The 26,294-nt window shown below is 48.3% G+C and overlaps 1 protein-coding gene across 1 annotated transcript in view; it reads right to left on the reverse strand.

The window, feature by feature from the left end:
- The window catches only part of EML5 (EMAP like 5), a 1,994,219-nt gene that overhangs the window by 781,448 nt on the left and 1,186,477 nt on the right, over positions 1 to 26,294 (reverse strand). Inside the window, exon 20 of the mRNA XM_069208148.1 lies at positions 126 to 253. Coding sequence (XP_069064249.1) covers positions 126 to 253 — 128 coding nt within the window. The remainder of the gene's footprint in view (positions 1 to 125; positions 254 to 26,294) is intronic.

A 26,294-nucleotide genomic window follows, 5' to 3' on the forward strand; every position in this document is an offset into this window, starting at 1 on the left:
CCCTTGACAAGATGTTATATCACTTCACATTTTTACCTCACTCTATAAAGTATCCAAGAGGAAACAGTGCTTTATAAAAATGTTTGACAAATAAAATAAAACAAAACACTGACAAGAGTTACTACCTGAACCAGCAGGGTAATTGGGCCACTTTTGTCCACTTCCAATATCTCGCCATTTTTGGTGCCCACTAAAATATGCCCATGTCCTAGTGATATGGCGCGAATGGAAGGGTTATCTTCTAAGAGGAGACCTGCATTGTAGGATGAAAGAGATGATCACAACAGAGGCAATTAAATCAGACAAACTTTTTCTATATGAACGCTAGGAGTAAGTGTCTCAATATAAAAAGTATGCATAACATAACCAGCCTTACAAAATAACATTTTTCAGTCTTAACATGAAAAGGTTCTCTGCCTGAAAAACTTGTGAAATGGATGCCAGAATCTTGAGGGCCTCTGTTTTTGAGGGGCAGAGTGAGGTGTGTTGTAGGTTTCGGCTCTAGCTCAATGTAAGATATGTTTTCTGTTCCAACATTTTTGGTATCCTGAAATAAATATGCTCGATTTTTCATTTAGCACACCATTTTATTTGTAATTTTGCACCTAATGCATGCTTCCTTCATTGCCATGCACAGGGCCTCCACTCTGAGAACTTTGTTTAGAAAGTCACAGATTGTGCAACCCCTTTCAACAACTGTAGGAAGCTGGCTTTCTTTGTAGTATACTAAAAAAGAGGTATACCGTGCGGAGTCAATGGTCCGCGATTGGTTTGCAGAGGCAACAGTAGATAGGACTAATGATCTATTTTGTTGTAGTGTGGGCAAGCATTTAGGCTTATCAGAGGGCAGTGCTAAGCATTTGTTATACTCATAGAAGCAATAAATGAGATACATACACACTCAAAGAATAAATCTGAGACCAATTTAGAAAAATAACGCTTCTTTTTATATTTATTTTGAACCCAAGAACTTCGTTATAATGTAAGTACATTTTTAAGCATAAATGCTTTTCACTTGCAAAAATCAACACAGTGCAATTTCAGAGTTCTTCAATGTTAACCTATGGAAGTAAAACACATTCAGCAAACAACCACTTTACAATGACTCAGTGAACCAATCTTGTAGGATCAAGGTGAGTATTGGGAAAGGGTCAGGACCACATAAACAGGTCACTCCGGGCAGCACTAGGGCACTTGGGTGCAGAGGTGTAGTACGGCATTGGTAACCAATACATCTCAATGGGGATTGGTCTCTGTGGATTTAAGCTGCAGACTCTGGCTGAGGGGCCAGTTGGAGACAACCAACAGTTAGGTCGCAACATGGGGTGCTATGGGACATAGTTGCACCTAAGGTCCTCTTCACAAGGTCCCAGGGGCCGACAGATGCAGGGGTGTCTTTTGGTGTTGGGTTTCCTTGTCCAGGAGCAGTGGGGGTTGGGGGTTAGCGTGGTCTGAGGCTGCAGGCGTTGTCGTGTAGTCCAGGAGGGATGAAATCACAGTGGACTCAAGCTCAGGAGAGCTGGAGGACATCGTTGCCACCAGGTGTCCTCTTCTACTCAGGCTGGCGGCAATGGGTGCAGTGGTTTCTTTTAGTGTTGAGTTTCTCTCACCTCAGAGGCTGCGGGAGAGGGGGCTTGCATGCATAGGCTGCAGTCGACTTAGGGGAGTCCAGGAGGGGCGAAACCACAATGGAATCGAACTCTGGGGAGCTGGGGAACCTTGATGGCACTCTGGTTGGTGATGACGGGTGCAGTGGTGACTTCAGGTGTTGGGTCTTTGCTGCTCCAAAGGTTGCAGAGTCCTTTCTTTAAAGCTGGTTGGGGAGTAGGTCCGCTGCTCACAGGAGTTGTGAGTCTGTCGAAGGCAGGCAGTCCTCCTGGGTTTCTGGAGGCTCAGCTGCAGAATGAGCCGTCTTTTGGTGCAAAGTCCACCAAAGGTTGCCGACAGGCTGGTGGGGTGGGTACCAGGTCAACTGCTTCTTTTCTCCTCTTCTGTTAAAGCAATTCTTCTTTGTCCTTGGTATTCTTAGGTCATCAGGATCTGTCTTCTGGGGTCCAGGGGGCCACCTAAATACTCAATATAGGGGCATTACAGGGAATGCCAGGTGGCAGCCAATGGGTTACCCACCCTTTCTAGGACCACTTCAGTTGGAAAGTGGGCATAACCCTGACCCTAATTGCCTAATTCCTTCAAAACCAAGATGGAAGAATTTAAAAAGTGGTGTCCACTTCAGCTCATACATCTTATGGGTGGAACTGTCATAAAGTTCGCACACCTCCTAATCTGTCTCATTTTCCTGCCTATCTTGCTGCCACGAAGTAGGGATAGAGCGGGGGGGGTCGGCCATTTCCGCCATTTGGAGAGTCCTGGGTTGCATTACAACGGCGGACAGACCATCCTGCCTGATGGAGGTGCTAACACCCCCGCCCTGTGCAGGCTTTGTCTCTGGCCTCCATAAGGACTGGCCCCCACATTGGGGGGGTCACAAATGTGGCTAGGGTAGCTAAACTGGTCAGGACTAGTCAGTTAACGCACTAGTAGTTGGTAGGTTTCCCACAGGGTACCTCCATGGTACCCTCAGGGTGCATGTATTGGTGATTCCAACACTGGCATCAGTGTAGCTCACCAACAGAGGTGGCTCCTCTGCAAGGAGGGGGAGTATCGCCCCCCCCCCCCACCAGCAGCAGGAACCGCAAAACTTTTAGTGTAAAAACATAATAAACTCTGTTTATTATGTTTTTACTATAAAAGTTGGCAGGGCCACGGGTGTGACGAGGACGGAAAGGGAGTGCACAGCACTCCTCCTCAATGTGCATGTATGTTTGGCCGTCCGTCTCAGGCTGGCCAAACACACATGCGCAGTAGGGTCTCTCCAACACGTCACTGTGTGGCCAGGTTGGAGAGACCAGGCAGAGGCTCCCAGTCTACCTGGAAGTGCCCTGGCTCCTCTGAGTAGTGTCAGGATTGGCTGCAGAGAGCCTATGCCTGCAGCAACACGGAGGTGAGCAGAGCAGATGAAGCACCGCAGCACGGGAAAAAGGTATGTTTTATTTGATTTCATTTATTTTTGGGGGGGTCCCCGCCCTGCCCCTTTTTCCTCCTGTGAGCTGCGTCTGCTCACCAATACAAGATGGTTGATATCAAACACCCCTATCTTTAGTGAAGCCATCATGTAGCTGGGGAACTCGTATTTACCAGTGTCCAGCACATGTATTTAAAATGGCTTCCCTGGTCACTTACTATGCCTGAGAATTGACAAAGACATTGAAGGGGGATTTCTGCTCGTGCAGATATGGCCTCACATGTAATATAGAGCACTCTGCCTTAGGGCCTGCAACAAGGGTGATTCACACATGCAGTACTAGGGGACATGGCACACAGGCTGTGTGCTATGTCAGGTTTTCACTTATGTCTGCAATTAGACACACATCCTGCAATGGCAGCCTGTCATGTGCTTGGTGAGCAGGCCTAGAAAAATCATAAAAATGTTACTAGACCTACAGGTCGAGTAACTTAAGCAATCTACTCAATGTAACTGTAATGTACTTGACCCTCAAACGGGTCTCGAATTGTGTGATCCTAAGCAAATAGTTTACAGAGTCACCTTTGTCTTCATTCTCACATATAATTACACATTCAAATATGTGAGCTCTGCATTTCTGCAGTCCAAAAATCTTCTTTTGTTTGATGAAGTAGACTAAACTTTGCTGCATGTATCACAAGCAAGAATCTAGCCCACATATAGGGGACACATGACCCATGACTTCTTTTAGCTTACTAACAGCATTGCCATCACAGCAGGAGTGTTTCTCAGTTTGTTTAAACAATCACTTTTAATAACTATATTAATAAACCATGATGTGGTAGCATACTGTAATCTACATAGAGTAAATGTCCAACAAATGTCCAAAACCCTTTCCACTAACATGCAACTTTTACTGAGTGTAGTAACAATCTGAGAAAATAGGGTTTCAGAAAACATATCCTTTGCACATCAACTTGTAAAGTCTGATTTGTTTTCATCCTACTAAAATATTTTTTTCATCACACAGAAATACAAAAAATGGGCTTTCACAACTACTGAAATATATTTTGAAATGTTTGCACAGTTGACTTAGGGCCAGATGTATCGTCACGGCCCTTTGCGATTCGGAAATAGCGATTTTTAAGAAATCGCTATTTCCGACTCGCAAAGTACCATGTATTACACTTGCGAATCGGTAATAGCGATTTCTTAAAAATCGCAAATGCTACTACCGATTTGCAAATTGCAATACCGGCCCCATTCGCACCTATTGGCCTGTTGGCCCATATCTGCAAATTTTTTGCATTTCCAAAATTGCGATTTCTGAACCAGAAATCGCAATTTTGGAAATGCAAAACCACAGGGTGCTGGGGGGCTAAGGCCCCCTCTGCTGCACCCCAAAAGTTTTTGGGGGAACATGTAAGGTGCACACATGCCAAAAGGGCATGTGTACTTTACATGTACAATTTAAAAATGCATTTTAAATGCATTTTTTTTATTTTGCACATGGTTACCACCAAGTTCAACTTGGTGGTAATTAGCGATTCCTAAATGCCAAAATCACATTTAGAAATAGCTTCATACATGTGCTAAGAAATCGCAAATAAGGAATCCTTATTTGCGACTCTCTAAACAGGGTTGCAATTTTAAGGAATCGCTATTTTACTGATTCCTTAAAATTGCGTTCAGAATGTATTTCATACATTCTGAAATGGCATTTTGCATTCGCAAACGGGCATTTGCACCGTTTGCGAATGCAAAATGCTTTCATACATCTGGCCCTTAGTCATTTAAATGTTGTGTGTTAGGAAAACCTGATACCCTATATCCTTTTATTTTACACTCTAAACAGCAGGTCACACAATTCACCTTACAAAGTCTTGAAACTCTACAGTCAGAAGGAAAATTAATTGTAAGACAAACTATCTAAATGAGCCATGACAAAAAGTGACAAGTGCTACATTAGACCTACAGAATGAATTAACCTAAAGTCAAACGCTTTACATTGAAGTCAACTATAAACTACACCAGCCACGGGCAAGATAAACCAAACAGGATATCCCATCAATTTAGCCTATCTGATTTTATTTGCTTTATGTGGCCCAACGTTCCTCAAATGTAACCACTAAGCAGACTTGACAGTCTGTTGAGTGTAATATGCTAGCATGGGTGGCCAGTTCCTTTAATGCCAGACCCAAGTTTTTTGCTCCAGGTGTTTAACCAAGCGGCTGATAAATTGACAAACTGACCCCATTAAAGATGATGTTAATGCATTGTCCAATATAAAAATGCCCAATCTGACAGAGAATGCTTGTCTAAAAAAGGTTTACTATAAGGGAAAGGGCTGCCCAAGATTTTCAGGAGAACCAATGAGTCAGCAAATGCTACAAATATAGATATATTAATTACAAATGTGCCTAGAATGGATATCCTGAAATCTGCAATGGTTCTGGCCCTTGTTCTAAGTTTTTCAACCTTATTATTGATGATATCTTCTCAACAGCCAGAAACATTTTTAACAAGATTCAGTAAATAAGTTTATAACTAGGTCAAGTCGATGAATAAGCTAAACATGGCATAGCATTTTCAGTTATCAGATAGTGGCATAGTTTAGATCAAATGGCAGTACTTTTCATGCAAAGTCACATCTCTGGTCAGGTGTCAAGCCTGCATTCAAAGCAATACCCTCAACTAGTCTACTCTCAATATCTCAACTACTACAAGGGACAGCATCTTGCAGATTCACAGCATGACTAGTGTTGGGTGCTAATACCATTCTAAACATACAGAGGAAGCACAAATACATGGACTGTTTAATTGTCAAATCTTTGGCCACAGATTTGTTTTGTGCCCTTTTGGAATAGTACACAGATGTCTAAACTTGATACTGCTTCCATTTTATTTTCTTCATAAATCTGTTTATTGGTATTTTATTATTACATTGCTTCATGTTTTGACAATTGTTACATTTTAGAATAGTATGATGTGCTTTATTTATACCATTACACATTGGTTGATACATACGAATCGCATTGCTACAGCATATTGTACAGCATATACTTGTAGTTATACGACTGTTCAATCTAAGCATTGTGTTGGCTACAATCGTCTTACAGTGTTGTTTTTACTGTTTGGTGTGCTTTACAGCTGTTGGCTCATTGCGTGGCTGCAGTTTGGGAAGTCAGCGATGTATCTAATGTCCATCTGCTAGTGCGTCATTGACAGCGCCAGCCGGTTTAACATTATTTCCGAGTCAAATGTTCAATTGAGGAGATTCTAGTAAGGAGGCAGAGATTATGAAGTTTATATGTATTAACTTTTAAATGGAAAGAAAAAAAAGGAAACTAAAATTATGATAACATTGCCGTTAACAGACCCTTGCACAAGTTTCACACATGTAAATATTTTCCAGTCAGGGTGGGGATCTCATCCTTACAAGTCTATTTGCTTGCAGAGGGGCTGGGCCGGGTGCAAGGTCAGCTGGATACTATCTCTTTGCTTCCCAGTATCGGAGCGTATCTCGCTAACTTTCACATTCAGTTCCCACATGTGGTACATTTTCTCGTCAGTAGACATCCGTTTGTATTATTCCATTCCCTCCCCTGTTGGGTGTACTCCCATTTTACGCAGTCGCAGCAGCATTCCCTCCCTGATGGCGGACAGCGGAAACTGTCTCAACCCCAGGACTTCTTCCCGTGCAAGCGCCGTGCCCTGAGCCCCGGCCCATACCTCGAGAGAGCGCCTCCAGGCCTGTACCGATGGTGGATTTGGTGATTTCCACCTACGGGTCACTAATCGCTTTGCCACTATGAGTCCTAAATCCGTAAAGCATACCTCCGCTCTGCGCTGCTTACGTCTGGGGAATAGTCCTAGAATGCATGCCTCCCATGTGAAGGGTATTTGTTGAGATATACAGTCAGACAAGTTGTCAATTACCACCCTCCAGTATGAGCCCAAGCCAGGACAGGACCACAGCATATGCAACAAGTCTACTCTGATATCACGGCATCAGGGACAAGCAGAATCTCTGCGAGTAAAGTATCTGTTCACGCGTGCTGGGGTGAGGTAGGCTCTTTGCACTATGTAGTATTGGATTAGGCGAAATCGAGAGTTGCGAGGAACATTGAGGTGGCCCGAGAGAGCAGATCTCCTTCTTGCCACCGCAATCGAATCGCCGGTGTCTGTTTCCCATGCCACGCATAGCGTTTCGCTTTCAAGGGCAGTCAGGGTTCTCAGGGCATCCGCTAGCCAGCTGATCAGGTGGCGCCCGTGACCCACCACCTGTAAATACTGAATCAGTAAGTGAGTAGGAGGCGCCACCGAGATGTCTCCCCATCCAGACCTCAGTGCCCTCACCAAGGAGCAGTGTAGTAAGAACTGGCCAGGCGGCAGTCCCATCTCCTGAAGCCTGGCAAAAGGGAGCAGCTGGGCTTCTTCATAGATCTCCCAGTGTGTGTAATTCTATTTCATGCCATGTGCGTAGTTCAGATTCTGAAGTGACTCTGGGGCCTCTTGGTGTGCCCAATAGTGCTAGGGCTGGTGCAAAAGGGATTATCGAGTCTGTGAGGCGGAGCGATCGGCAGAAGCATCTGTGGGCTACCCTAAGAAAGAGTTGTCGTGGGGTCTGCGCTTGTGTGAGTGGGTGGAATAGGTGTTGTATCTGTTGGGAGTGACCATGGCCCACTCTCTGATGCTGTGTCTGCGTGCTGAGCATCAGCTAGCCATCTGGATATCCACTGAAGCTGGGCCGCTAGGTAGTAATGTTCCAGGTTAGGGACTGCTAGTCCTCCCTTGTCTAACGGTAGGTACAGTTTATTTAGAGCAACTCTACAACGGCCGCCATTCCAAATAAATTCTCTCAGTCCCGTCTCCAGTGTTCTGAAGAAGCCGGAAGGAACATAGTGCGGGAGGTTAAAGAAAAAGTACAAGAATCGGGGACAAACCACCATTTTCGGGAGTGCTATCCTGCCTGCTACTGACAGCAGTAGTGTCCTCTAAAATATCATTTGGGACTTAACCGAGGACGCCGCCCTTGCAAGGTTGCCCTCAAATATATCTTCCTCGCTGTGGTAGATACGAATACCCAGGTATCTAAACGTATGAGGTTGCCATGGGACAGGGTTCTCGGCCAATATAAGTCCCGGGTCTGTGAGTCCCGTGCCAAACAGAAAGAGGCAGGATTTAGCCCAGTTTACTCTAAGGCCAGATATTGACGCAAATTGTTGTAGAAGCAAGCCGGCCTCGGAGGGGATCCGCGTGACATCTCGGAAGTATAGGAGAAGGTCATCTGCGTATAACGACACTATGTGGAGGCCGTCCCCTAATGGGATTCCCCAGTTACTCCCCTCCTTACGCAGGGCCGCCGCTAAGGGTTCCATAGCGAGTTAGAATAGAAGTGGTGAGAGAGGGCAACCCTGTCTCGTACTCCTATGCACTCGGATCGGCTCCGATATCTCGGGTCCCAATCTCACTCGGACTAGTGGTCTGGTGTATAGTAATTTAATTAAGCGAATAAAGGATGGTCCTATGCCGAACTGCTGCAACACTTTGAACAAGTAGGGCCACTCCAGGGAGTCGAAGGCCTTTTCCAGGTCTAGGACAAGGCAGCACGGTCGCGGCCAGTCACGTTTCGCATATTGCATGACTCTGAATAGCCTTCTGATGTTTTGGGAGGTGTCTCTGGCTGGGACAAACCCGTTTTGGTCCGGGTGTATCAGATCCGGCACTGTCGGTGCAAGGCGCGTCGCCAGAAGTTTGGCTACAATTTTATAATCGGTGTTCAGCATCGCCAATGGTCTATACGAACCCAAGTCCACTGGGTCCCTCCCGGGTTTGGGAAGGGAGACCAGCAGCGCCTCCCTTTGAGTGGTCGATAAGTGGCCCTCCTGCTCTGCCGCCTCGTATACACGGAGCAGTTTGGGTGCCAACTCTAGCGCGAAGGCCTTATAAAAGTCAACCGGGATCCCATCTGGGCCTGGCGTTTTGCCGGACGCAAGTTCATGGATACTAGATCTAATCTCTTCCAGGTCAAGGGGTGTTTCAAGTGCCTCAGATTAATCGTATTCTAAATGTGGGAGCTCCACTCCGGCAAGAAATTCTGCGCCGGTGTCGCCTCCAGGAGGTGCCCTCGAGGCGTAGAGTGCTTCGTAATGTCTTGTAAATTTGGCTTGTATCTCCCCGGGTGCGTACAGTAGTTCCCCGGTGTGTGAGCGAATTTCCACTATCGTTTTCCTCTCACAATCCCGTCTGATTAGCCAGGCTAAAAGCTTGCCTGCTTTGTCGGCCGATGCATGAGTTCTCGCAGAGTGTGCAGTGTAATTTAAACATTGTAGACGCTCCAATAACGACAAGTGTTCGGCGCGTATTGCCGGCAGTCTCAAGTCATCAGTTTGATTATTGGCTGCTTCCCTTTCTGACTGTAACAGGACCTGCTCCACTCGGGTCAGTTCATGTTCAACAGAGCGGCGCAGGTTACACTGAGCTCCCAGACAGTGCACACGCACGAAGACCTTAATTGCATCCCACTCTATCAAACCCGACAAGGCTGTGCCGTCGTTTTGTTCAAAGAATTCTGGGATTACGTTGCTCAGTGATGCTCTGAAAGCAGCGCCTTCCAGGAGCTCCGGTCTCAGTCTCCATGTGGGAATAGCTGGACAGGGGGATCCCCAGCATAGGCGCGCAAGCAGGGGGTTGTGGTCGGAGTATGTATGCCCCAGATATTCCGAGTTCGCCACCACCGGGGCGAAACTCGTGTTGCAGAGTATTATAGCTAGACGCACGTGTAGGGAGTGCGGGGCAGAGTAGTCCACCCTGTGTTGCTGTCTCCACACGTCTACTAATTGCCATTGTTGGGTCCAGTTTACCAGTCCCAGCGAAGCAGCTACCACTGGCGATGTGGGCAGCGGGGGAAAGGAGCGGTCTACTTCCACATCAAGCACACTGTGGTAGTCCCCTCCCAGTAGCCACGGAAGGCCGCTCCAGCCCGCCAATTGGTGGGATAGTTTATGTAGAAAGGCAGTTTGGTTTGTGTTTGGGGCATATATAGAGCCCAGTACAACCGTGTGTCCCGCGAGTCTTCCCTTGACTAGTACAAATCTACCCTGTGGGTCCACGATCGGCTCTTCCGCTACAAAGGGAGTGCCAGCTCTAATCCAAATAAGTGCACCCTTGGCATATGCCGAGTGTCCCATCGCGTATAATTGACCTCTCCAGCACTGTCGCAATTGGGGAATTTCGGTGATCGCTAGGTGTGTCTCCTGTAAGAACGCTATGTGGACTGAGTGACGTTTGAGGTAGGAGTAAATGGCATACCGCCGCTTGGGTGTGTGAATGCCTCTTACGTTCCAGGTAATTGCTGTGTATGTGGCCATATTATAGGCATTGATTTTCCTTTCGTGCTTCCCCGTCCCGCCCCCCTGTATAGTTTTTCCCCTCTCTTCCCCACTGGCATCCAAGGATTCAGTAAGTGTGGACCGGCAACAATAAAACTTAACTAATGCCATCAGAGCAGACAAACAACAGGTCACCACCCAAACTCAAACACAACAACAAAACCAACAAAGTGTTGTCACTTCCATACATTATATGTCTCCACTGATGGGAGCTTGGGGGGAGGCCGAGTTTACAAAAGGGAGTGAGTCAGCTAAGGGCCGCTTATTGGGTTGTGATGGATAACAGAAAGAATAGAGGGGAACATAGGGGGAGCCACACACCTCCTGTGCTTAAGAGAGTACAGTGCTCAGGGCAAGGTATCGGGCCATCTGGTGCGCATATAGTTGCTTATGGGCCAATGCATGTATTCTGCAGTCAGAACCGTGGCCTGCACGTCTCTCAAGTCACATCTGTAAGGAAATACCTCCTTGGCATGGTTACCCCCTGACTTTTTGCCTTTGCTGATGCCAAGTTATGATTTGAAAGTGTGCTGAGGCCTGCTAACCAGGCCCCAGCACCAGTGTTCTTTCCGTAACCTGTACCTTTGTCTCCACAATTGGCACACCCTGGCATCCAGGTAAGTCCCTTGTAACTGGTACCCTGGTACCAAGGGCCCTGATGCCAGGGAAGGTCTCTAAGGGCTGCAGCATGTCTTATGCCACCCTGGGTACCCCTCACTCAGCACAGACACACTGCTTGCCAGCTTGGGTGTGCTGGTGGGGAGAAAACGACTAAGTCGACATGGCACTCACCTCAGGGTGCCATGCCAACTTCACACTGCCTATGGCATAGATAAGTCACCCCTCTAGCAGGCCTTACAGCCCTAAGGCAGGGTGCACTATACCACAGGTGAGGGCATAGGTGCATGAGCACTATGCCCCTACAGTGTCTAAGCAAAACCTTAGACATTGTAAGTGCAGGGTAGCCATAAGAGTATATGGTCTGGGAGTCTGTCATACACAAACTCCACAGCACCATAATGGCTACACTGAAAACTGTTTGGTATCAAACTTCTCAGCACAATAAATGCACACTGATGCCAGTGTACATTTTATTGTGAAATACACCCAGAGGGTATCTTAGAGTTCCCCCCCGAAAACATACCCGGCTTCCAGTGTGGGCTGACTAGTTTTACCAGCCTGCCACACACCAGACATGTTGCTGGCCACAAGGGGAGAATGCCTTTGTCACTCTGTGGCCAGGAACAAAGCCTGTACTGGATGGAGGTGCTTCTCACCTCCCCCTGCAGGAACTGTAACATCTGGCGGTGAGCCTCAAAGGCTCACCCCCTTTGTTTCAGTGCCACAGGGCATCCCAGCTAGTGGAGATGCCCGCCCTTCTGGCAACAGCCCCCACTTTTGGCGGCAAGGCCGGAGGAGATAATGAGAAAAACAAGGAGGAGTCACTGGCCAGTCAGGACAACCCCAAAGGTGTCCTGAGCTGAGGTGACTGACTTTTAGAAATCCTCCATCTTGCAGATGGAGGATTCCCCCAATAGGATTAGGGATGTGACCCCCTCCCCACCGGGAGGAGGCACAAAGAGGGTGTAGCCACCCTCAGGGCTAGTAGCCATTGGCTACTATCCACTAAACACACCCCTAAATAGAGTATTTAGGGCCCGCCAGAACCTAGGAAGATAGATTCCTGCAACCTGAAGACGAAGAAGGACTGCTGACCTGAAGCCCTGCAGAGAAGAAGGAGACACCAACTGCTTTGGCCCCAGCCATACCGGCCTGTCTCCCCACTTCAAAAAAAACTGCAATAGCGACGCATCCCCCAGGGTCCAGCGACCTCTGAAGCCTCAACTACCCTGCATCTAAAAGGACCAAGAACTCCCGAGGACAATGGCCCGGTTCCACAAAAGACTGCAACTTTGCAACAAAGAAGCAACTTTTAAAGACCACACATTTCCCGCCGGAAGCGTGAGACTTTCCACTCTGCACCCGACGCCCCCAGCTCGACCTGCGGAAAACCAACACTACAGGGAGGACTCCCCGGCGATTGCGAGCCCGTGAGTAGCCAGAGTTGACCCCCCTGAGACCCCACAGCGACGCCTGCAGAGGAAATCCAGAGGCTCCCCCTGACCGCAACTGCCTGCTTCAAAGAACCCGACGCCTGGTAAACACACTGCACCCGCAGCCCCCAGGACCTGAAGGATCCGACCTCCAGTGCAGGAGCGACCCCCAGGTGGCCCTCTTCCTAGTCCAGGTGGTGGCTACCCCAAGGAGCCCCTCCTTGCCTGCATCGCTGAAGAGACCCCTGGGTCACCCATTGAAACCTATTGCGAACCAGAAGCCTGTTTGCACTCTGCACCCGGCTGCCCCTGTACCGCTGAGGGTGTACTTTTTGTGCTGACTTGTGTCCCCCCTGGTGCCCTACAAAACCCCCCTGGTCTGCCCTCCGAAGTCGTGGGTACTTACCTGCTGGCAGACTGGAACCGGGGCACCCCTGTTTCCATTGAAGCCTATGCGTTTTGGGCACCACTTTGACCTCTGCACCTGACCGGCCCTGAGCTGCTGGTGTGGTAACTTTGGGGTTGCCCTGAACCCCCAACAGTGGGCTACCTTGGACCCAACTTTGAATCCTGTAAGTGCTATACTTACCTGAAAAACTAACAAATACTTACCTCCCCCAGGAACTGTTGAATTTTGCAGTGTCCAATTTTAAAATAGCTTATTGCCATTTTTGCCAAAACTGTACATGCTATTGTGATGATTCAAAGTTCCTAAGATACCTGAGTGAAATACCTTTCATTTAAAGTATGGTTTGTAAATCTTGAACCTGTGGTTCTTAAAATAAACTAAGAAAATATATTTTTCTATATAAAAACCTACTGGCCTGGAATTGTCTTTGAGTGTGTGTTCCTCATTTATTGCCTGTGTGTGTACAACAAATGCTTAACACTACCCTCTGATAAGCCTACTGCTCGACCACACTACCACAAAATAGAGCATTAGAATTATCTCTTTTTGCCACTATCTTAACTATAAGGGGAACCCTTGGACTCTGTGCATGCTATTTCTTACTTTGAAATAGTACATACAGAGCCAACTTCCTACAACATCCATGCAAATATCTTTGGCTTGGTAGTTCTCGCTGTGTGTGGTCTCTCAGTATTGTTCAAGATTTCCTTAAAACTGTTTGTCTACAGTGGCTGGTGTCATAGGGGGCCCTCCAGTGAGGTCTGATTCCGATAGGCAGTCCGGCGTGACAGGGCGGTCACTGGCTGGTTGGGAGAGTTCTGTGTCTGATCCCGAGGGCAGAGGTGACGCACCCATTGTCGCGGCAGTGTGTATCTCCTCCCTTCTCTCCTGGGTTAGCGGTTTCAGGTCTGGAGCGCATTTCGTTGGTCCAGTGTGAACTGTGTTTCTTCTTCGGTCTCCTCTGGTTCGACTGCGCCTGGGCGTCAGTCCAGTTCGTTCAGGTGTGCCTCCAGAGGATAGTCCCGACGATTCAAGCCATTCCCATGCCACCTCAGGGGTGAGGAAGAAATGTGTTTTGTCTTCCACCACAATTCGCAGTCTAGCGGGAAATAGCAAAGAGTAAGTTAAGCCTAGGGATCGTAGCTTCTGCTTCAGGGGCAAATAGGAGGCTCTGTCTCTTTGTACCGTTAGGGTGTAATCTGGGAACAGCAAGATCTGCATGTTGTCCACCTGAGGGGGCGGGCCGGCCCTCACAGTTCGTAATATAATGTCTCTATCTGCGTAGTGGAGAAGCCGGATGATAAATGGGCGCGGGGCACTTCCCGGTGGTCTCGGCTGTGTCGGAATACGGTGTGCTCGTTCCACAGAGAAGAAGGGGGTAAGCTTGCCCTCTGGCACCTACCCTCGCCGCCAGTTCTCTGAGTAGGCCACTGGATCTCGATTTTCGATGCCTTCCGGTAAATTCACTACCCGAATGTTGTTTCTTCTGGAGCGGCCCTTCGCGTCCTCGACTCAGCACTCCAGCTCTGTCACCCTGGCTTGTATATCCTCCATTCCAGTTTTCAGTTGGGTGGTCGCAGGCGTTAGTTCGTTTACTGTGGCCTCAATCTCACTGTTTTTTTCTGTTAACTTGCGGTGGTCCGCGTGTAGTAGAACAAGATCACTTGCCACCTTGTCTATCTTGGCTTCCAACGACGTGTGGGCACGTTCCAGCGAGTCTCCAATGCACTCTACTGCAGCGAGTACTGCGTCTAGTTTTTGGCTGTCTTCGATTGACGAGTCTTGTGGTTTCCCAGTTCCAGCGCCGGAGCGTAAACGTCCCGTCCCGGCAATGTTCTAGTTCTTGAGGGGCCTCTGCTCAGTCTCAGATCATGTATCACCATTTTGTCGACTACCGCACGTGTTCCGCACTTCGATCTGGTCACGGTTGGAGCAGCGAGGGAGCCAGCGGGCAGCCCGCAGCCAGGTCTGCGCAGTTTAGTGCCAGGACACACTTTCAATAGGCACCTTGGGTTCTGCGCTGTAGGTTCCCCCCATAGCCGGTCTAGTGGAAGGCTGCACCTGGTGTCGACTCTTGTATGGTGTGCCGCGTGCCTCTGGCTTCTAGCGTGTTCTGCAGACTTCAGCACAGTCTTTGCTTGTCTGGGTGCCCTAGATGATTGGACTGAGGGTCAATGGTAGTCCCCCCGTGACAGCACGAGCAGCCCAGCCAAGCTGTTCTCCCCGCCGGGCTCTCTGGCACCTAATTCTCCGTCACTGAGGCTCTTTATGGTGTCGGTTGTGCCCAATGTAGCAGGGGTACTTGGTGCCAACGTAGGTGTGAGTTAGGGTACCCCCGCAGGTTCAGCAGGGGTCTGGATCCTCTCCATTCAACAGCACCTCCTGGGCCTCTCAGCTCAGAGCCCCAGATATCAAGGGGGGGGAACCCTCTCTGGTCTGTGACCACAGTCAGAGGTGGAGGAAGAGGACACCCGGCCCCCTGATTCCCCAGAAGGTCCGCAGGCACCGCTCGGGCCCACACCTAGTCCCAGTGGGGGGCCCGTGCGATCTGCGGCCTCACCTGTTGTTCACTGCCTGGGGGCCACCATCCCTCCTCCCCGGATCATGTTCATCAGCAATCGGGGGGAGGAATCCAACAGGCCTTAGGTCTTCCACTCGCCATAGGCTTCTCTGGTTGCTACTTCCCTTTCAGCCGATCCACCTCGCGGCCCAGTGCCCTGGTTCAGCCGCGGCTTGGTTCCACTGTTGCAGGCCTCTTTTTTGTTTTTTTATTTCCCCCCAGTCCCCGGGTCGTCTCATCTCGTGCCCGGTAACCGGGGGGGAGACCCCGGAAGGCCCCAGACCATGCGTGTGGCCCCGGCCCCCCAGGCTGCCTCCTCTTTTCTGACCGCTTCACCTCGCGGCACAGTCCTTAGGTGCGGCTTGCGCGGCCGCATCTCTGTTCCGCTGCCGCCGGCCGCGACGCCTCCCCAGGGTGTGCCGCTCAGTATATCAGTCCCTGGGTGCGGCTCACGCCACCGCGGCGTTGCTCTTTCTATGGGGGCTGCTCACCTCCTCTCGGCCGCTCCGTCTCGCGGCCCGGATCACCGGCTAGTCCCACGCGGCTGCGGCCCTGTTCCGCCGCCGCCAGGACACCGCCTGCAGCTCACACGAACCCCCAGGCCCTGATTCAGCTTGCTGGGGAGTGGAGCGCCCCCCGTCCCCCTCCAATTGAGTCAGATTATTCGGATGCAGCGCGGAGCTCTCAAGGCTCGCGTCCGCCATGTTGAGTGGCTTGGCCACGCCTCCCTTGATACTGCTTCCATGATCACCAAAAAACACATGTAGTGGCAGACAGTGACAATGGTAGGACTTAATGTGGTCAGCTGCAAAAAGAAATAACTTGGCGAATTATGAGAATTATGGGGGAAGAAAGATTTTGAAGAGTGAAAAATGGGAGAGAGATTTTGGGATGAAATGAAAGTGACTGAAGCAACTAACTATACAAAGCCATTGGGATGTACAAACAACAGTAAAAGAGTTATTATATTACAGCTGTACCCATCGTGGCTTGAAGTATTGCGTCAAGTGCTGAAATACCCTCTAAAGATATCAACAGATTTGCTCTAAGTCGTGTGCTACAGAAGTGATCACACACACTGAAAGTTTATGCAAATGGTGAATGATTAAAAGTACCAGTCTTATGAGAAGCGATTCATAGATCCATTCTTGTCCACTCTGTTAAAGGAGGAAAGGGGGGGTGACATGATTACAAAATGGACTAGTAATAATAAAAAGGAACACCATTTCTAGCAAATGTGCACTCTGGAGTCCCATGAAGGTCAGATTTGAATCTAGAGAAGAAAGGTAGAAGGCACAGGACTTGTATTAGAATACCTTTATTCACAAAAAGAGTAGCAAGTGCTTTAAACAAATTCTCAGAGGAAACAGTGGAGACAAAAACAGTAACTTTCACTAAAGAGGCCTGGGACTGACACAACTGAGTTTTAACATAGACAGCAGCAGTAGAGCTGAGCATAAAGGTTTGGTGGTGTCAAGGTTAGACAAACTGTGTGAGTCTAATTTTTGTCCCATGGTCTAAGAAATGAAGTACCAGGAACTAGCAACTGATAGTATCTTGACAGGGTGCAATGTGTGCTGCCTTTACACTCTACCAACCATGAAAAAGGAACTATGTATCAGGCATATGCTGTGCAATAACACATTTGGCAAAACTACCTTCTAGATCATTAATACAATCCTATGTAGAATTGCAACAACTGATTTCATCCCAAATGTAGTCATATTTGGTGCATGCAGCAAATCATGCTGCGCCTACACATTAGCTGGCATAAGGAAAATGGGCTAGCAGCAATTAATACTATGTGATCCAAGTGCTATTTTTCTAAAGAACTACACAATTGAGTTTGCTGACAAAGTATGGATTTAATTATATCCGATGACTATATGATTGCTGACCAAATATGCATTTATTTCTAATCAATTACAATATTTACAACATTTTCTAAATACCTTGAAGTCCACATCTCTTTGAGGTGCATATTGTTCAATAAATCAGACTCTGTTGAGATTCACATTGCAATGCATTTAAAGTATCACCGCTAATATATGAACCTGATATTGACCTATTGCCAAAAATTCCTCAAAAAATCTTTCTTGTGTAAAGCAAGAGAACATCAGTTAATGGGTAAAACACTTGATGACACAGGTTTAAGTGCAGTAGGCAAACTACAGGCATTTACAGACAAGAGGTTTTTATAGAAGTCTACACTTCTACTGATAAGAAAAGGGAGGCTACTAGGCTACTCTAGGATCTGGCTAGCACAGTACTAAGTGAAATACCAACGCCTGCTTAGCCAGGCAGATCTATCTGCAAATATGGAGAATTCCCTACTGTGGTAAAGAGTACTTAGTTGTTTCTTTAACTATCATAAAACACTCAAGTGTTACCATGATGAGCTCATCTTTATTGAGGGGTCTGACTGGAATGTGGGCTATTGAAGAGAGAGCCGTGAAGGAATAGTTGGAGAAAATTGTGACTGTGGCTGGAGTTTCTCTTACTGCAATAAACTACGCTTCAACGTTAATTCATTGTGTGGATTTCTTTTCCGGATGAACATTTCCACATTGGCGACGAGGATGGGATGAAGTTGCGTTTGATATATTAGGGCCTATTTGCATGAAAGGTAACTCCAGGTACTTGTTAGTTGTTAGGACTTGAATTCCAAGTGGCCTGAGGTAGGGTTGACAAATAAGATTATTATGAGAGCAGTTATAAAGTTTCTAACAGAGGTGTTTGCTAGAGAAGGGAATCCTAGGATGATACTGACAGACAATGGGATGCAACTTACTTCTAAAGAGATTAGAGAGTTTATTGGAAAGAAGGGCGTCACACACAAGAAATGTGCCTTATATCACCCAGAGACTAATGGTATGGTGGAGAGATTCAACAGGACTTTTAAGGAAATCAGATTGCTAGAGATCATTCGGTTGATTGGTTTCAGGCTGTCAAGAAGAGGGTAGAAGAATATAGGTTTACTCCTCACTCGACTACAGGATAATGTCCCTTTGTAATACTTAAAAAACTGAAACCATATACTGTGATAGATCCACCTTAGATCAGAAAATACGAGGTGCGCACAGTAGATGTTAATGAATTGATGGAGAAAAGCCGAGCGAGGGAAGCAGAATTACAACATGAAAGCAAGGTGAACTATGATGGGCGTAAAGCTGCGAAACTTTTACCTATAAGTGTGGGTGACTTGGCCAAGATTAAGCTACCAGAAAGAATTCAGGCGGATTCAAAATTCAGCAAGACATATACTGTGATGAACATTTTCAGGGGACCAAGTCCAAGAAGCACAACAGAGTCCAGGAAGGGCAGGAGCCCCTACCCACCAGGCTGAAGGTGCAAGAGGTGAGTTGACGGTGAAGAAGGAGAGTCAGTACTGCACCCAAGAAGACAAAATTGAATTCCTGGAGGATGCAGGTCATGTCCCACGCCGGAAGGAGGACTGCAGTTAGGTTTGTGTCTTCGGATTCCGCCAACAAGCCTTGGCACACGCAAAACTCTAGGTTAGCGGAAAGTGGAGCTGTCGGGGACCAGGAAGGGCCAGGTGGCCTTAACCAGGAGGTGGAGTCAGAGGGGGGCCTTGGCAACACAGAGAGCCCACAGAAGACCAGGCAGCACCCACAGGAGTCATACAGGACGGGGACACGAAAGTCTCAGAAGAGGCCCACGCAGCACTAAGAAAAGGACTCCCACACTGCCGGAGAATCACTCAGGGAGGTGTGCGTCGCAAAATGGAGTGCTGGGGGCTGGAGCTTCAGGCTGCCTGAAGATCTTGTAGAAAAGATGCCAACAAGTCTTGGCAGCTGCTAAGAATGCAGGGCACAGGGGTACTGTCCCGCATGGGCAGGCAATGGCTTACCTCCACCCAAGTTGGACATCTGGAAGAGAGGACCTTCGGGATCACTTCAGTCCACCACCAATGATGCAGGATCCAAGTAGCTCAGCAGGAGATGGGATCCATGCAGCTGGTCGTTGTTGCAGTTGGTGCCTGCAGAAGCAGGGGTGTGACTCCTTCACCCTAAGGGAGATTTGTTCCTTCTTCTGATGCAGGCTGAAGACGGGCTGTCCTCAGAGGATGCAGGACCGGGAAAATGTTGCAGTTGCTGGAAGGAGCCCAAGATACAATGTTGCCAAAGGTGTCTTGCTTCTTTGTTGCAGCTTGTCAGGTCCTGGAGCGTCCAGATGAACGAGTTACTTACCTTCGGTAATGACTTTTCTGGTGGATACATAAGCTACCTGTGGATTACTCACTTAATGAATACTCCCATTGCGCCAGCATTCAACGGAAATCTTCTTCCTAGCTTCTGCACGTCGACGAGGACGTCACATTTGACCACGCGACGCCGTCTGACGTCATACAGGCAATAAGAGGTCCTCGCCGACGTGCCGACGTCAGTACCAACATTTTTTACATGCCACCGCGGGTGGGACCATGAGGAATCCACAGGTAGCTAATGTATCCACCAGAAAAGTCGTTACCGAAGGTAAGTAACTCGTTCTTCTGATGGATACAACTACCTGTGGATTCCTCACCTAATGAATAGAGTCCCAAAGCAGTACCGCGCTCGGTGGTGGGTGCCTGAATGGTCAAACCAAGAAATCCTGCAGCACTGACCGTGCAAAAGGGCCGTCCCTTCTGACCTCAGAGTCCAAACAGTAATGTTTCGCAAAAGTGTGAAGGGACGACCAGGTTGCGACCTTGCAGATGTCGACCACCGGAACACCCCTGGCCAAGGCCGAAGTGGCTGACTTAGCTCTGGTGGAATGAGCTCTAATACCATCAGGAGGATCCTTCTTTGCTAAAGAGTAACACATTTTAATGCAAAGAACAACCCACCTGGAGAGTGTTCTCTTGTGGACTGCCTTTCCTCTCCTCTTTCCCACGTATCCGATGAAAAGCTGATCCTCCAGCCTGAAATCCTTCGTCCTGTCTATGTAGAAGCTTAACGCCCTCTTTGGGTCCAAGCGGTGTAGTCTCTCTTCTTCCTTTGAAGGATGAGGCGGAGGATAAAACGTGGACAGAGTAATTGTCTGTGCCAAATGAAAGGGTGAAACAACCTTCGGAAGGAAAGCAGCCTTGGTCCTCAACACCACCTTATCCCCATAAAATGTTGTATAAGGGGGTTTTACCGATAAAGCCTGCAACTCACTCACTCTCCTTGCAGATGTTATAGCAACCAGGAAAACTGTTTTAAGAACTAACAGTCTTAAGGGGCAAGAATGCATTGGCTCAAAAGGGGACCCCATAAGGAAAGTTAGGACCAAGGACAAATCCCATTGAGGCATAACGAAAGGATTGGAGGAAATTTATTCATAAGGCCCTTCAAGAATCTAAGTACTATATGAGATTTAAATAATGAAGGCTGGTCAGGAAGACAAATAAAGGCTGACAGGGCAGACAAGTAATCCTTAACAGTAGCTACAGCACAACCCCTCTGTGCTAAAGACAAAGCAAAAGATAAAACATCTGACAAATGAGCACGTAAGGGATCAATCTGCCTCTCTCCACACCAAACCACAAATTTAGACCACCTATTAGCGTAGATAGATTTAGTGGAGTGTCGCCTGGCCGCTAAGATAACATCCACTACATCAGGCGGGAGAGAAAAGGAACTCAGGTTGCCCCGTTCAATCTCCAGGCTTGAAGGTGCAGGCTCTGGAGGTTGGGGTGTAAAACCTGCCCCTGCGACTGCGAGAGGAGGTCTGCCCTGAGAGGGAGACGGAGCAGAGGGCACATTGAGAGTTGAAGAAGGTCGGAATACAACACCCTCCTTGGCCAATCCGGAGCAATTAAGATTACTTGGGCCCGGTCTTGGCGTATTTTCCTCAACACTCGAGGAATCAAGGCTATGGGGGGAAACGCGTAAAGCAACTGGTCTCACCAGGTTCTCTGAAACGCGTCCCCCAACGCTCCCTGCACCGGATACTGGAGGCTGCAGAATAACGGGCAGTGCGAGTTCTCCCGGGTGGCAAACAGATCTATCCGAGGAAACCTCCACATCTGGAAGATTAACCGGACTTGATCTGGATGGAGACGCCACTCGTGGTCGGTTGAGAAACGACGACTGAGACTGTCCGCACGTACATTCAAGACTCCGGCCAGATGATTTGCTACCCAGCAAATCTGATGGTCCTTTGCCCAGGACCATAGCCGAAGAGCTTCTCTGCAGAGAAGGTATGACCCCACTCCTCCCTGTTTGTTTATATACCACATCGCGGTAGTATTGTCCGTCAGGACCTGAACCGACTGACCGCGAAGGGATGGGAGGAAGGCCTTGAGAGCCAGACGTACAGCCCGTAACTCTAACAGATTGATATGAAACATCTGTTCCTCTGGAGACCAAAGCCCTTTGATCTCCAGGTCCCCCAGATGAGCTCCCCACCCTAGAGTGGAAGCATCCATTATGACCGTGGTCACTGGTGGAGGCTGCGTGAACGGCCTTCCCCGGGAAAGATTGTCATCCGCAATCCACCACTTCAAATCTGTGGCAGCATCTCTGGAGATCTTGACAGAACTTTCGAGTTCTCCTTTGTGTTGAGACCACTGCCTTTGGAGGCACCACTGAAGAGCCCTCATGTGCCAGTGAGCATGCGTGACCAACAGTATGCAGGAGGCAAACAGACCGAGCAGACGTAGGACCTTGAGGATTGGAATGACCGCTCCACTTTGAAACATTGGAACCAACACCTGAATGTCTTGAATCCGCTGAGGCGGAGGAAAGGCTTGATTCAATGTTGTATCCAGTACTGCCCCTATGAACAGGAGGCGTTGAGAGGGCTCTAGGTGAGATTTGGGCACGTTCACCGAAAAGCCCAGGTCGAACAACAACTGGGTTGTCGACTGCAGTTGATGCAACACAAGCTCCGGGGACTTGGCTTTGATCAACCAGTCGTCCAGGTAAGGAAATACTGCTATCCCCTTCCTTCTGAGCTCTGCCGCAACCACCGACATCACCTTCGTGAAGGCTCGAGGTGCTGAAGTAAGACCAAACGGGAGGACCGCAAACTGATAGTGCTGCGACCCTACCACAAACCGGAGATACTTCCTGTGCGACTTGAGTATCGGGATATGAAAATAAGCATCCTGCAAGTCGACAGACACCATCCAATCTCCCTTGTTCAACGCCAAAAGCACCTGAGCTAGGGTCAGCATCTTGAACTTTTCCTGTTTGAGGGACCAATTCAACATCCTCAGGTCCAGGATTGGTCTCAACCGACCATCCTTCTTGGGAATCAGGAAGTACCTTGAATAACAACCTTGACCCTTTTCCTGCTCTGGAACCAACTCCAACGCGCCCTTTAAAAGGAGGACTTGAACCTCCTGTTCTAACAACAGGAGGTGTTCTTCTGAACAATAAGAAGGGCGGGGCGGGATGGGGGGCGGAAACTCCCGAAAGGGTAGGGTATAGCCTTTTCTCACAATGCTGGTAACCCAGGCGTCTGATGTGATAACCTCCCACTTGTGAAGAAAATACAGTAATCTTCCCCCTACAGGAGAGGAGTGAGTGGGAATTGGTGGAAGCCTAAGGCTGCTTCTCCTGCTGCACCCCTCCAGAGGAAGAGGCAGAGTGCTGCTGAGAGGCTCCCCTGGTACGGACCCTACCCCTCCCTCTAAAAGATCTATAGGCGAGAGAAGAGGTAGGCTGTTGGAATTTCCCCCGAAAGGAGGAGGAGGATGAGCCACGACCAAATCTTCGAAACCTCCTAAAAAATCTGGAGGAGGCAGAAGAAGTGGCTTGTAGTCCTAACGACTTGGCCGTGGCCCTGCTCTCCTTAAACCTCTCCAAAGCCGAATCTGCTTTGGCACCAAAGAGCTTGTCCCCATCAAAAGGGAGGTCCAACAGGGTCGACTGCACATCCAAAGAGAACCCTGAGTTGCGAAGCCAAGCCTGTCTTCTCGCAACCACAGCCCTGCCCATCGCTCTGGCTACTGAGTCAGTTGTATCCAACCCAGATTGGATAACCTGGGTTGCAGCAGCTTGAGCGTCTGACACGAGATTCAACAGCCCTTGAGGAACCTCCGTATACGTAGATGTTATCTCGTCCATCAGAGCATAAATGTACCTCCCCAAAATACACGTAGCATTGGTGGACTTTAACGCCATGCTACATGACGAGAACACTTTCTTTTATTGCATATCCATCTTTTTGTAGTCTCTGTCCGCCGGCACTGATGGAAAAGATCCAGGCGCAGATCTTGTCGAACAGGAAGCCTGGACCACCAAGCTTTCAGGCGTAGGGTGTCTGGAAAGAAAGCCAGGGTCAGTTGGTGCAGCCCGATACCTCCTGGCCACAGACCTACTGACAGCCGAGGAAGATACCGGCTTCTTCCAGACCCCCAACACAGGTTCCAGCAGCGCCTCGTTAAATGGCAAAAGAGGTTCTGCTGATGTAGAGGCCTGATGTAAAACTTCAGTCAACAGATTTTGCTTCGATTTGATGAGAGTACTTCCCCTGTGACTGTTTGGGGCCAGGTTGCTGAAGTGCACAAACCTGTGTGCATTTTAGATTATAATAAGCACATGGGAGGTGTAGATAGAGTTGACCAGAGGTTGGAACCTTATACTGCTATTCGTAAGTCTTACGTTTGGTATAAGAAGTTAGCACTTCACCTCTTCCACTTAGCAACCTTCAATGCTTTTACTGTGTTTAGGGATAGGTCTCCAGAGTCAAAGATGACATTTGTGAAATTTCAGGAGTCAGTGATAGAGAGCCTTATTGTGGTGGAACAGGCCAGAGTTCCTAGAGAAGCAGTGGTGGAGGATGTGGCTAGATTGAAAGATCGCCACTTTGCTGAGCACATTCCTCCCACACCCAAAAAAGACTTTCCAGCTAAGAAATGTAGAGTGTGTTTTCGAAGAGGTATCCGGAGGGAGACTCGAATGTACTGCCCAGATTGTCCTTCAAAGCCTGGGCTGTGTGTCGGTGCTTGTTTTAAAAATTACCACACCCAGAAGAATTTCTGGGAACAACCATGAGTGTAAACTCATGTCTGCTTTGTATTTTCATGTGTTTAGTTTCATGGTTAGCATTTCTGTCATGTTCTTAGTTAGAGCTTTTGTGTTTGTAGTTTTGTAATTCTTTCTACTTAGTTAGGGGTTCCTCTGTTAAAAAAAATAAAAATAAAAAATGATGCCATTGTGTGTGGAGTGCGGCTTGGCTGAGAGTGTACATATTGACTTGCTGTTGGCTACTGCAACACACTGCCAGCCAAACACCAGTCCACACACTCCCATCAGCTGGTGTGATTGTTGTATCAGGCATGTGGGCGTATGTAAGTGATGGGCCCTTGAGTGGCGCTGTCTGTCGATGTGAGTGTTGTAATGTGCTGGGCCCGTGGCTGGCGGTGTGAATGGCCTTGTGTGTGTCATGTATGAAAGTTGTGTGAATGGACTGTAAAGCGGTTGGTGCCTTGTCGCGGCTTTACTGCTCACGAGCTGTGAGTCATTGGTTCAGTTTTTTGCCTTTCAGTTACTAACCGTGCATTTCATTTTTGTGAAAGCTCTTGTTAGTAAAAATTGATCCACTGAACCATCACTCACCCTCGTGCCAAATCCAACCAGTATGTGTGGTAAAAATGACAAAACCTGCTCCGCTGTAATCAGGCGTCGCAGCACACCTGTTACACGCTAGGTGCCTCAGGTGGGACCCCAATGATGAAGCATGCCACCAACTTGGTTGGTGGGTGAGGGGTCTTTTTCACATAACCTAAGTGTGTTTCTTTTCAAAATTTTAGTGTTTGGCACATCACGGACGTATGTGCATCAAAACGATATATTACAAAACTACCTGTGTTTGGGGGGGGGAGGGCACCTATGTTTTTGGTCCTGTGTGCGGCCTTCATCTAGGGAAACCTACCAAACCCAGACATTTTTTAAAACTAGACACCCCAAGGATCCCCCAACATTTTCTTACCCAGACTCCTCTGTAAACCTCAAAATGTGCTTAAAAAAGCATATTTTCCTTACTTTTCTTCGTAAGATCACCACTCCAGCACAAAATTCCTACTCCCCAGTGTTCCCCTCAGTCTCCCAAGTAAAATGACACCTCACTTATGTGGGTCCCCAAAGCAGAGTCCGTCTAAAGATGTATAAAAGAATATGTCCTTATAAACTTGCTGTGCTATCCCCTCTATCTCTACAAGTTTTGGGCCTTATTCTGTTGCAGGCACCTGGCCCACCCACACAAGTGAGGTATCATTTTTATCGGGAGACTTGGGGGAACGGTGGGCTCCACTCAGATTCCAGAACTTTCTGTCACCGAAATGTGTGGAAAATGTGTTTTTTTAGACAGAATTTGAGGTTTGCAAAGGATTCTGGGTAACAGAACCTGGTCAGAGCCCCGCAAGCCACCCCATCTTGGATTCCCCTAGGTCTCTAGGTTTAAAAAATGCACAGGTTTGGTAGGTTTCCCTAGGTGCCGGCTGAGCTAGAGGCCAAAATCTACAGGTAGGCACTGTTTTCAATGAAAAAATATGATGTGTCCACGTTGCGTTTTGGGGTGTCTGCTGTCGCGGGCGCTAGGCCTACCCACACAAGTGAGGTATCATTTTTATCGGGAGACGTGGGGGAACGCTGGGTGGAAGGAAATTCGTGGCTCCTCTCAGATTCCAGAACTTTCTGCCACAGAAATGTTAGGAACATGTGTTTTTTTAGCCAAATTTTGAGGTTTGCAAAGGATTCTGGGTAACAGAACCTGGTCCGAGCCACACAAGTCACCCCATCTTGGATTCCCCTAGGTCTCTAGTTTTCAGAAATGCACAGGTTTGGTAGGTTTCCCTAGGTGGCGGCTGAGCTACAGGCCAAAATCTACAGGTAGGCACTTTGCAAAAAACACATCTGTT

This window comes from Pleurodeles waltl, chromosome 9 (genome assembly GCF_031143425.1).
Source record: "Pleurodeles waltl isolate 20211129_DDA chromosome 9, aPleWal1.hap1.20221129, whole genome shotgun sequence".
Lineage (NCBI taxonomy): Eukaryota > Metazoa > Chordata > Amphibia > Caudata > Salamandridae > Pleurodeles > Pleurodeles waltl.